The sequence below is a fragment of the Oncorhynchus mykiss genome, chromosome 14 (assembly GCF_057628025.1).
Source record: "Oncorhynchus mykiss isolate SJ-2025 chromosome 14, ASM5762802v1, whole genome shotgun sequence".
In the NCBI taxonomy this organism is placed as follows: Eukaryota; Metazoa; Chordata; class Actinopteri; order Salmoniformes; family Salmonidae; genus Oncorhynchus; species Oncorhynchus mykiss.
This window is the reverse complement of record NC_143035.1, coordinates 6,869,475-6,882,026: the sequence shown is the minus strand read 5'-3', so window position 1 is coordinate 6,882,026 and position 12,552 is coordinate 6,869,475. Positions and strand designations below refer to the sequence as shown.

Sequence of the window (12,552 nt, the reverse complement as noted above, 5' to 3'; positions counted from 1 at the left end):
AAATGTGCATCCTGTTTGCACTAAGACACTAAATTAAAATACAAAGCGTGATGATTTGGGGGCAAATCCAACACAACACATCTTTGAGTACCAATGAGTTTTTTTTGTTTGTTGATAAAAATAAATGGAATTAGAGCTAAGCACAGGCAAAATCCTAGAGGAAAACCTGGTTCAGTCTGTTTCTAAAAGACACTGGGAGACAAATTCACCTTTCAGCAGGACAATAACCTAAAACACAAGACCAAATATACACTGGAGTTGCTTACCAAGAAGACAGTGAATGTTCCTGAGTGGCCTAGTTACAGTTTTGACTTAAATTGGCTTGAAAATCTCTGGCAAGACTTGAAAATCGCTGTCTAGCAATGATCAAAAGCAAACTTGACAGAGCTTGAAGAAGATTAAAAGGAATTATGTGCAAATATTGTACAATCCAGGTGTTCAAAGCTCTTAGAGACTTACCGAGAAAGACTCACAGCTGTAATTACAGCCAAAGGTGATTCTAACATGTATTGATTCAGGGGTATGAATACTTATGTAAATTAGATATTTCATTTTTCATGTTTTCACTTTGCCATTATGGGGTATTGTGTGTAGATGGGTGAGGGGAAAAAATATATTTCATCTATTTTGAATTCAGGCTGTAACACAACAAAATGTGGAATAAGTCAAAGGTTATGAATACTGTCTGGAAAAAAACAACATGTAATCCATAGAGCGATTGGAACAATGATTGGGCTTGTAAGAACATATTTCACTAGACTCTGTAGGCTGGGATGGGCTTTCCAACCCTGTCTCAGGGGTTCTAGGCCTATAGGCTGCCCTTGGAGTTATTTTGCCCCTTTAGTTGTGATATACAAACCTTATCAAGACATATAGGCCTATGGGCTCGGCTACATGATGTCGTTTCTTGCCTTAGACTGCTCACGCTGGGCATCATTCACAATGAATAATATTCTCACCCATCAGACTATTCTCAATTTAATCTCATTTTTGCATATACTAAATAATATCTGTGAAATGAGTTTTGATTTAGAATGGACCACTATCACGTACCTGTCGGAACAGGAAAAAAAAAAAACACATCATCTATATGCCCTTGAATAGCGAATGGAGGACGCTTTTCCCGCTGTTCATTTTCATGCCAGCTAGGTGGGCTACTCCAGTAGTAAAGCGAAGCAATGTGCTTAATACATGAAAAGTGGAGAAATAAATATAGTAGGCCTAGCATATAGAAAGCTGATGGGATCCTCCTTTTTTTAAGAGGCCATCAAAACTCTGTTTTCTCACGCAATTGCATAGAATAGCCTATAGAAATGTTGCGCAACATGGGCTCATAGGAACACATTTCATCCCATGCATCAACCAGCTACGAGGAGCTGGCTCTCGCTGCCCAACAGGTGATCCTACCCCCGCTCAAACTATAATTGCCAGGGCTCTCAAATACTTTATTCAATTTTTGATTGCATTTATGTCAGCGTGATTCGAAGGAAAAACAGAGCACTGACTACCAGGCCATTAGCGACTGGCTGTTAGGAAGTTTAGTAGGCTGTTAATGATCAGCGGCATCAGAGTGCAGTTTTGGAGAAGACTAGTTACCATGACTCAGCGGTGATGTGGAATTTGACTGCGGTCATGACTCGCGACTGCCGGTGTGGCGATAATACGTCGCCAAAACAGCCCAACCCTGGTTGTTGTTGCCCTTTAAGTCAGCCAATCTGTCTGAAGCTTGCCAATGTAAACAGATGGAGGAGATTGCGGGAGTCCAGGACAGGCGTTGATTGGCAGCGGTCTAAGGAGCCAGGCTGTACTCCTGCTCCACCTCTGCCAGCCCTGTACAGGGCGAGTGTCAACTAAGGGACGATCCCCTACCGTACCAGGTGCCATGGAGGTGTAGGATAGGGATGGCGGAGAAAGGTACAGTCTGACACTATCAGTACGTCTCACTACTTCAAACAGCCTCTACCTGCCGGCCTCCCTGGCTCTTAGACACTGAAAACACACAATACAGACAAAAGTAATGTTATCAGAAGTAATCAACAGTTATCAACCTAATGATTGATGCAAACAGGTGTGTATGTTTACTGTTGCTGAGTCACTAACCTTGTTCACCGGACACCTCCTCACTATACGCAATTAGCTTGGGGACGAGGTTACTGAGTCACTCACACGCACGCACACATGCAAACCTGCTGTAGTAATCAAACGAAAACAAGAGGCTCCAAAGACATCACATTCTGTTGGTATAATTTGGCATTTTATTAAAGCAGTGTAAAAATAACATCCTATTGATATCCAGCACATATTTACATTTGAGCATCTTCACATAATTTAATAAAAACTTGAAATGTACTAGTAGGTTTTCTAAGTAGACCTGTTTAAAGTATTTGTAAGTCTGGGTTTTGTGGCACTCCCGTTCTGTAGGCTCCTCACTGGGATGCAGAGGTATCCACCTTTAACAACAAAACAAAGCATTAACAAATGTCTGTACCCTAAAAACACATACACTGAGTATACAAATCATTAAGGACACCTGCTCTTTTCATGACATTGAATGACCAGGAGAAAGTTATGATCCCTTATTTATGTCAGTTGTTAAATCCACTTTAATCAGTGTTGATGACGGGAATATTTTAAGCCTTTAGACAATTGAGACATGGATTGTGTGTGTGCCTTTCAGAGGGTGAATGGGCAAGACAAAAGACTTAAGTGCCTTTGAACGGGGTATGGTAGCATGTACCAGGCGTACCGGTTTGTGTCAAGAACTGCAAGAAAGACAAAAGACATTCAGCCAACCTGACACAACTGTGGGAACCATTGTAGTCAACATGTGCCAGCAACACCTTGTAGAGTCTATGCCCTGACGAATTGAGATTGTTCTGAGGGCAAGGGAGGGGGGGGGGGGTGCAATTTCAATTTTAGGAAGCTGTCCTTAATGTTTTCTACATTCAGTGTATATGTATACCCAGGTACACACTCCCGGCCTGTGTTAGGGCATAGTCCTCACCGGGCAGTGTGGGAGCAGGTGATGTTCCAGCAGGTGTGTTGCTCTGAGGCGGATAGTCTCCTGGTTGCTATACTGGATGGCTTCCAGCACGGGGAGCCCACTCTGCTTCACAAACTCCTCTGCAAGCTGAGAAGAAGCACCGCTTCATCAAAGTCATCGTCTAGCTGCCTGTGCTAGTTTGTTTCTGCCAGATATGACATTTACAGCCCCTTTCTCCATACATTAGACAGCAGATAAACAACGCAAGACTGCACATTAAACAGTGTTTACGGCTAACAACAAACTATGACATCTGCATGGCAGGCAGCCATCTTTAGTTTGGCGGGGTGTTGGGAGCCTTCCCTACCTGTGGGTCACTGGCCATCAGCTGGCCCAGCACCTCCAGACTGAAGGTCACCACCTCGGTGTCGGCCATCTTGAGTGTGGCACAGAGAGCAGGCAGCAGGCCAGCTTGAGCCAGGTGGAGACAGTACTCTCTCCCCTGATGGGCAATGTTACCCAGAACCCTTAGCACCTGGTGGGGTGAGGGAGAAAGATTTTTAATTCAATCTAAATGTCACATCCTTTCCCAGACCCAAGTGAAACTGCTGATGTCTATAGTGTGTGGCTCAGTGGATTGGAACAGTGGATGGAGAAGCATAATGCTGCCCACATCAAGGTTGAACGGGCCAAATAATACTGAAACAAATGTGTATTAACAGTAAGTCGTAAGTCAAGGGAAGTGATGGCTTGACAACAATGTTACTACCATGAACAGAAGCGTCAGTGCACTGACCATGATGTTAATGCCATGGGAGAAGGGCAGGAGCTGGATCAGAGCAGGAACCAGATTCAGATAGAAAAGGGCAGAACAGAACACACTGGAGTCTGCAGCAGCTGATGGGGGGGGGGGGGGGCGAGAGGAAAGAGATTAATGACCGGTTATCAGCTAAACAAGTATTCAGACCCTACATAAGTATTCAGACCCTTGACTATGAGACTTGAAATTGAGCTCAGGTGCATAATTGTGCCATTCATCATCCTTGAGATGTTTCTACAACTTGATTGGAGTCCACCTGTGGCAAATACAACTGATTGGGAATGATTTGGAAAGCACACGCCTGTCTATATAAAAGGTCCCACAGTTGATAGTGCACTTCTGAGCTAAAACCAAGCCATGAGGTCGAAGGAATTGTCCGTAGAGCTCAGAGACAGGATTGTGTCGAAGCACAGATCTGGGGAAGGATACCCAAAATGTTTTGCAGCACTGATGGTTCCAAGAACAGTGGCCTCCGTCATTCTTAAATGGAAGAAGTTTGGAACCACCAAGACTCTTCCTAGAGCTGGCCGCCCGGCCAAACTGAGCAATCAGGGGAGAAGGGCCTTTGTCAGGGAGGTGAACAAGAACCTGATGGTCACTCTGACAGAGCTCCTCTGTGGTGATGGGAAAACCTTCCAGAAGGATAACCATCTCTGCAGCACTCCATCCTTCAGGCCATTATAGTAAAATGTGGCCAGACGGAAGCCACTCCTCAGTAAAAGGCACGACAGCCCGCTTGGAGTTTGCCAAAAGGCACCTAAAAGACTCTCAGACCACTAGAAACAAGATTCTCTGGTCTGATGAAACCAAGATTGAACTCTTTGGCCTCAATGCCAAGTGTTACCTCTGGAAGAAACATGGCACCATCTATACGGTGAAACATGGTGGTGGCAGCATCATGCAGTGTGGATGTTTTTCAGCGGCAGGGACTGGGAGACTAGTCAGGATCGAGGGAAAGATGAACGGAGCAAAGTACAGAGAGTTCCTTGATGAAAACCTGCTCAGGACCTCAGACTGGGGCGAAGGTTCACCTTCCAACAGGACAACAACCCTACACACACAGCCAAGACAACACAGGAGTGGATTCTGGACAAGTTTCTGAATGTCTTTGAGTGGCCCAGCCAGAGCCCGATCGAACATCTCTGGAGAGACCTGAAAATAGCTGTGCAGCGACGCTCCCCATCTGGCTTGCATCCCCAGTGATTTTACCCACCACACACCGCTACTGCCCTGACTACGTGGCCAGTTACAGTAATGCTGCAACTTTCCCTGGCCAGGTCAAATGATAAATTTGTCCCGTCAAAGGACTTACTTAAATCATGTTTGAATGAGTTGACATTTATGATATGTATATAACACAGGCATTCAATATGGCCGAGCTCCGGAGTGTGAAAGGAGAGATGTAACACCGCTGCTGAAAATATGATCACTTTATATGACAAGCAGTTATCTATACAGATTTAGAACACAAAACAGATGTACAAGTCAATTCCCTCTCTCACCTGTGAGGTTGTTGAGGACCCAGACGCTCTCTCTGGCCAGGGCTGGGTGGGTCTGGAGGAAGGCCTGAGGAAAAGCACACAGCGCAGCCAGGAGACGGCTATCGTTTAGCTGGGGCTGTAGGGCCCCCAGGGGCCCAGATAACAGCAGGTTCCCAACACAGCGCAGCAGGGGCCAGATCAACTGGAGAGGAGAGAGTGAGAAAGGAAGGCGGGATGTAGATTATGACAGGAGCCTAGGTTATCTACATTGCTATTCATCTCATCAAATTGCTACCTTGCGTTCTGGTACAGTTGGTGTCTATCAGACACAGAGTTATACAACACATGTACTTTGTTTGGAGGGGTAACTTCGAAAAAGAGTTTGGATTCAGCAACTACTCACCAGCTCAATTCCCTCCTCTATACTTCCTTTAGCAACAGCAACACCAAGTGTCACCAAGAGGGAAGTGCAATGTAGAAGAGTACCTTGGGCCACCAGTGCCCCATTGTCCACGTTGCTTTAGACAAGAGAGCAAAAAACAGACAAAAGAATCACACAGTGCCACCACATTGTATCCAGTATAACAGCACCATATTCAATGGCAACCACAAACAGACACAGTAGCTGGTCCTCCTGGGTGACACCCAGGTTAAGGTGATATAGTGTGCATCCCAAATTCCCTACAAAGTGCACTACTTTTGACCAGGACCATAGGGCTCTGGTCAAAAGTAGTGCACTATACAGGGAATAGGGTGGCATTTGGGATTAACCCTGATTCTAAGGTGAAGTGTCTGACCTGCAGGCCAGGTAGTGCAGGCACCAGGCACACTCAATGACTGGTCCCAGGCCAAACTGAGAGTCAGGGGTCAACACTGAGAGGAGGCGAGGGATCAAACCAGACGCCAAGACTGCCCTACAGACAAACAGACAGGAGAGCATAGCCCTGACTACAAACGGGATCTCTCAACGGCATCTCTGAATGGTGTCTGATGGAAGTTTCCATAGTACAGTATAAATATTCTCTCTCAGTTTAGCTACAACCATGATGTTAATTTACGGGATGATTCTCTCTGTGACGTAGTTCGCTGAGATGAGCTGGGAGAGGGTGAACCCTACTGCTTCAACCACTGCCAGGTTAGTCCTGTGGATCTACACACACAAACAGTTTAGAGTGTGTTATAAAGGAGACAATGGCAGGTTAGTCGATTGACAGACAGTACAGAGGTTTGTAGCTGACCTGGATGCAGTTGTTCAAAGCAGGTATGATGCCCTGAGCTAGAAGCATATCTCTCACATTCTCGCTGTCTGGACACATGTTACCCAGGGTGTAGAGACACAGCTCCTGTAAAGAAACACAACACATACAAAAGCGAGAAAAAAAAACTGTGTAATACTTCACTAGGCTGTTTGATAAAGGCAGGTACTATGTATGAGCTGTGGGACTGACAGTGAACTTGGGGCTCTGTCCAGAGAGGAAGGTGATCAGGTAGGGTGTGGCCTGTCGGAGCCTCAACGAGTCCACCTCGCTGTGGGGGGAGTGGGACAGCTCGTGGAGACAGCGGGCAGCCTCCAGACGACACTGAGGGTTGGGGCCACAGAGGTTAGTCACCAGGATCGCAATACTGTTCGGCTGCCTGAGCACATATGGAAAGGACAGAGACGAGAAATTAAAGGCCCATACTGATATATACACGTATATACAGTCCCTTATAAAAGAAATATTAGATTACTTAATTGTCATTTTTTTGTTAACAATCTACACAAAATACTCTGTAATGTCAAATTGGAAGAAAAAGTATATATTTTTTTAAGATAAAAGAAAGAAAGTGTATAATTAAAATATAGTTGTTGCAAAAGTATTCAGCCCCTTTGTTTAGGCAAGCCTAAATTGGTTCAGGGGTGGAATGTGGCTTAACAAATCACATAATAAGTTACATGGACTCAATCTGTGTGAAATATTGGAGCTTGACATGATTTTTGAATGACTCACCCTTCCTCTTTCCCCCCATACATTCAACATCTATAAAGGTCCCTCAGTCAAGTATTGAATTTCAAGCACAGATTCAACTACAAAGACCAGAGAGTATTTGGAAAGACTCATAAAAAGGGCAGTGATCGGTAGATGGGTAACAAACAAATCAGACGTTGAATATCTCTTTAAGTGTGGCCAAGTTAATAATTATGTGAATGATGGATTAAACCACCTAGACACATCAAAGATGCAGACTTCCTTCTGAACCGGGCTGCAGGACAGGAATGAAACTGCTCGGGATGTTACCACGAGGCCATTACTGATTTTAAAAAATGCAATGGCTGTGATGGGAGAAAACTGAGGATAGATCAACAACAATAATTACCTAAATGACAGAGTGAAAAGGAGAACAAATATACAGAATAAAAATATTCCAAAACATGCATCTTGTATGCAAGGCACTAAAGTAATGCTGCAACAAACAAAAAAAACACAGAAAAGCCTTATGTTTGGGGCAACTCCAACACAACACATCACTGAGTAACTTCCTCCTTATTTTCAAGCATGGTGGTGGCTGCATCATGGTATGGGTATGCTTCTCATGGACAAAAATGTTTCAGGATAAAAAGAAACCGGGATGGAGCTAAGCACAGGTAAAATCCTAGAGGAAAACCTGCTACAGTCCACTTTACAACAGCGACTGGGAGAGGAATTCACCTTTCAGCGGGACAATAATTACAGTTACAGTTTTGCTTGAAAATGTATGGCAAGACCTGAAAATTGCTGTCTAGCCATGATCCCCCAAAATCTTGACAGAGCTTGAAGAATTTTGAAAAGAATAAACGGACAAATATTGCACAATCCAGGTGTGCAAAGCACTTATAGACTTACCCGTGAACACTCTTCGGTATAACCGATGCCAAAGGTGTTTCCAATTTGTATTGATCCAGGGAGCTGAATACTTATGGAACAACTATATTTTAGTTACAGGGCTGCCAACTTTTGAAGAAAGCTTGGAGATTTGCTATGTGAATTTCATTGCCCCGTAGCACAACCACTAGAGGGGGAACATTTGTACTGTTTTAAAGCAAATTTCCTGCAATTCGACGTACAGTATTTTGACACGGCTTAGGCCTATGACCAAGGTGGATTTTTTTTATTCATAAAAAACACAGGTCAGGTCTATTCAGGATGCTTTGAACATTAAATGAACACTCACAAATTGGACGACTTTGAAATGTAATGTTTAAAAATAAAAATAAAAGTGGTTTGACACTTTATTCAGACTAATTCAATTAGATAGGGAGACAAGCAAATGCTAGAGGCAGTGGGAGGGTTGGAAGCAGGGATTGATCCCTGTTCTCAGTGTTACCACTCCACCAAGGCTCTGCACAGAACATAGTAATGGTTGATGGCAGTGGTTAACCAAATCATAGATTGCAGTCTCCTTGTCCATACTGTAGACTACTTTCAAGGTAAGGACAGAAACATTTAGTATTTTATCATTTGGGTGAACTCTCTCTTTAAAATAGGGTGGGAAGAAAACACTGCTTGCTCTCCAGGAGGGTTGGCCACCCCTGATTTATGTTTCCCAACTGCTGGGTGTTTGAAAATGTTCTTCTTATAACACTTCATTTCTCAACATCACCAAACCTTCAAGAAAATAAAATGAATATCAATATTCAGGTGGTTTATACCTACTAGTTGAAGATCCTTGTCATCATCTTACTCTACAGAGACAACATATGACACGTTTATGAGTTGCCTAGCATGTGCACAATGCTAAATGTCTAATTATTTAAAGATTCCTGGAGCATTTAATATCCATTGCTTATTTGTATGACTTATTTTAAACTGTCCATGAATGGCTGCAAAAATACATAGCCTCATAATTGTTTTTTCAAAAGACAAAGATAGGCATATGAGATTTAAAATGTGATTACACTGGCCAAATTGGTAAGAAGTGGATTAATAAACAAAGCGTGGGGAATAACAGTAGTGTTCTTTCTGACAAGCACATTAATTACCCTAATAATCTCCTGAAGACAAGATGACAAATCTGCCCCTACACCCTAACAAAATGATGTTTCTATTTATTGTCCCGCCTCTAGAATCAAACGTACACTTTTGGGTTCACAATCTGATTGACAAAATTATTTTCATAGTTATAAAATCAGGTCAGCAAATGTCTCTGCTAAAACGTACGGTAGGTCTGTCTGCTGCCTTTTCGTTGTGACAGCCTAAATGCCAATCACCAAACGAGGGGGACTAATGCAGGTGCGAATTAAATCGACTTTAGTACATACTGTCAAAAGGCGGCATTCTGCAATAGGGACGGGAGCAAAAGCAACCTAATTTTGTTGACAACACCGCACATAAAACAGCGCTACTCTTTTTACAGTTCTTTAAACGCAGCGGAGAACATTCTCTCTCTCTCCATTCAGCTCCACTCGAATCTTGAGGGGCGTTTCTTTAAAACATGCATCCAATCCCCTTGATCCCTTACATAATGTGACAGGTTCACAGTGCTGTGGCAAGACAGGACAATGATACATTTAATTGCAGATGCTCAAATTTCAAAACGATTTGGAGCACAGTTGAAAAGTTAACTCGCTGACTATACAATGGACGAAATATAAAAATAAATGCAGTACTTTTTAATGTGTGAGATATAAGAGGTGTACTGTGAGAAGAGGGTCAAATGTGTGTCTCAAGGCCAATGCATGAGAGTTGGCAGCCATATAGTTATTGTATTTTAATTCATCCTTAAAATCTCTTAAGGATAGGACCCTTTTTTTTCTTCATTTTCAACATATTCTATCAAGACTGCCCAAATGTGCCTAATTGGTTTATTAATAACTTTTCATGTTCAAAATTGTGCACACTCCTCAAACAATAGCATGGTATTCTTTCACTGTAATAGCTACTGTAAATTGGACAGTACAGTTAAATTAACAAGAATTTAAGCTTTCTGCCAATATCAGATATGTCTATGTCCTGGGAAATTTTCTTGTTACTTACAACCTTATGCTAATCGCATTAGCCTACATTAGTTCAGCTGTCCCGAGGGGGACCCAGCAATCCTGTAGAGGTTTTAAAAATATATAGTAATATATAGTATTTTGTGTAGGTTGTTGACCAAAAAAACGTGTTAAATACATTTTAATCCCACGTTGTAACACAATACAATGTGAAGAAATGTACACACAAAAAGAGAGAGACAGAGAACAAGACCTTCATACTTGATAAGGATGAGGTGGGCTGAGGGGCTGCGGAGGGCTTTCCTCAGCGCTCTTAGGTCAGCTTCTTTCTTCACCAAGTCCCTGCCATGGCGAACTATGTTGAACAACTCTACCACCTAGATAGAGAAAGAAAACCAGAAAATAACTTCTGTTATACTCAATTAACAGTTGATGTGCTTCTCTGCTCGGTTGCTGACTAGAATCTTCATCTCTGACAGTGGTTGTTATACAAGGGCCCAATACCTGATCGCTGGCCAGTGTGTCCATGGTGCCATCCTCCTCCTCGTCATCATTCAGCAGGAGTCTCTTGCTGACCAGCTGGCTGTCCTTCCGGGCCCGTCTCAACTCTACAGTGAGAGACCCAGCAAATCAACATAGAGCAATGACAACAGTAACGGAACAGTGCTTATGTGGCATATTGTACTGTAGTGTGATATATTTAATAACTACAATGGAGCGGGTAGTTTGTCATGGGAATACGTTAACACGCAGCCCGCGCTCATAACATCCGTACTGGGAGGCCAGGAGATTCCACCACCATGCACGATTTGTACGGCTCCGGGTACTTTGAACAAATATGAAATCAGTTTAAGGAGAACAAGTGTTTCTAACGTGTTGTATTCATTTCACAATAAGACACAGCAGTGTTATAGAGGGAATATATTGACAGAGTAGCTTGTCAAGTCTAATCACAGCTGGCAAGGTAACGTTAACGTTAGTTGGAAAACGTTAGCCAACATTCAGCTAGCTCACCTTTTTCATGTTCTCGTCTCTTGAACTTGAACTCCTCCAAGTCGCTGCCCTGACGTCCAGCCTTGTGGCGGACTGCGTTCAACCTCCACATTTCATCTATCGACCAAGTTATCCATTCAATTACCTAAATAGCTACGTTAATAGGCCATATGAGCTAGCATTTGATATTTTCAGACAAGACTGTTGACATCATCTTCTTTGCCGGAAAATTGGATACATTAATGTTATTACACAATGTGAGTATTTCCACCTATCGGACAGGCGTGGCATGGTCCAGCTTCAGGAAAGCGCCTTCTTCTGTGAGTTTTATGGCGGACTACACCAAAAAAATGTGTATTGCCCCACCAACTGGACGATTTGAACCCCCCCCCCCCCCCCCCATTTTTTATTTTATTTTTTAAATAACTCCATACGTAATAATGAAACTAACCTATCTACCATAATACAACATAGTTTGTTTTGGCAATGTACTAACTCCCACTTCTTCCTTCTTTGAGTTCTCCATATCACCCTTCTCTCATGCACTGTGTACACTAGCATAAGACGCCTGGCGGGGAAACACCGCGATGCAGAGAGGGCATTGACCATTTTATTTATTTTACCTTTATTTAACTAGGCAAGTCAATTAAGAACAAATTCTTATTTTCAATGACGGCCTAGGAACAGTGGGCTAACTGCCTGTTCAAGGACAAAAAGACAGATTTGTACCTTGTCAGCTCGGGGGTTTGAGCTTGCAAACTTCCGGTTGCTAGTCCAACGCTCTAACCACTAGGCTACCCTGGGCGGTGCTAACACGGAGTGAGAGGCGGTGAAAAATAAGCTTTTCCCAACTTTATGCAAATCACCAGAGGCGACCAATCATATCAAGTGGTTCCTATGACGAATTTGATGCTATGCAACCCAAGGCTGGAGACTTTCTTCAGAAGGAACAGGCTGATGGTTTCATCCATGGTATTCTCATTTTCCTTATGTGGTTTACCTAACAAGCATCAGGTGACTGACTATTTTACAGGAATACTCAGGAATTTCAATTCATTAGTTTGTTCTTGTATGACCAGAAGTCCTATTTTGTTTACAAAATTAAGAAGAAGATTGAAAGCTGAATTTATGTTTTATGTATACAGTAACCAAGATACTGTTTTAAATGGCATACAGGTCTGTTCTGACTTTACACGGTTATTGTTCTATTTAGTTATTAATACTTATTTCCAAAAAAGGTCTTAGGAACGTTTATATGTAAAACATTTTTTATTCAATTATTTTATGACCAGTTTTCATATGTACTTAAAATAGTAGGTAC

At 42.8% G+C, this 12,552-nt stretch overlaps 1 protein-coding gene across 2 annotated transcripts; it reads right to left on the bottom strand.

Annotated features, from left to right (window-relative positions):
• Positions 1-2,232: 2,232 nt before the first annotated feature.
• On the bottom strand, positions 2,233-12,057 carry tmco6 (transmembrane and coiled-coil domains 6). Of its 2 annotated transcripts, none has more exons than XM_021560922.3 (13): positions 11,253-12,057; positions 10,743-10,846; positions 10,500-10,615; positions 6,733-6,919; positions 6,523-6,627; positions 6,343-6,434; positions 6,082-6,198; positions 5,688-5,802; positions 5,306-5,486; positions 3,780-3,880; positions 3,351-3,518; positions 3,005-3,130; positions 2,233-2,450 (listed from the first exon to the last, which is right to left on the bottom strand). In XM_021560922.3, the coding sequence occupies exons 1-13, from the start codon at positions 11,341-11,343 to the stop codon at positions 2,427-2,429; spliced, it is 1,527 nt and encodes a 508-aa protein (XP_021416597.1). In that variant the 5' UTR covers positions 11,344-12,057; the 3' UTR covers positions 2,233-2,426. The 2 variants fall into 2 exon arrangements, with proteins under 2 accessions (XP_021416597.1, XP_090054340.1); XM_090198214.1 differs by having other exon boundaries at positions 11,961-12,042.
• Positions 12,058-12,552: the final 495 nt, after the last annotated feature.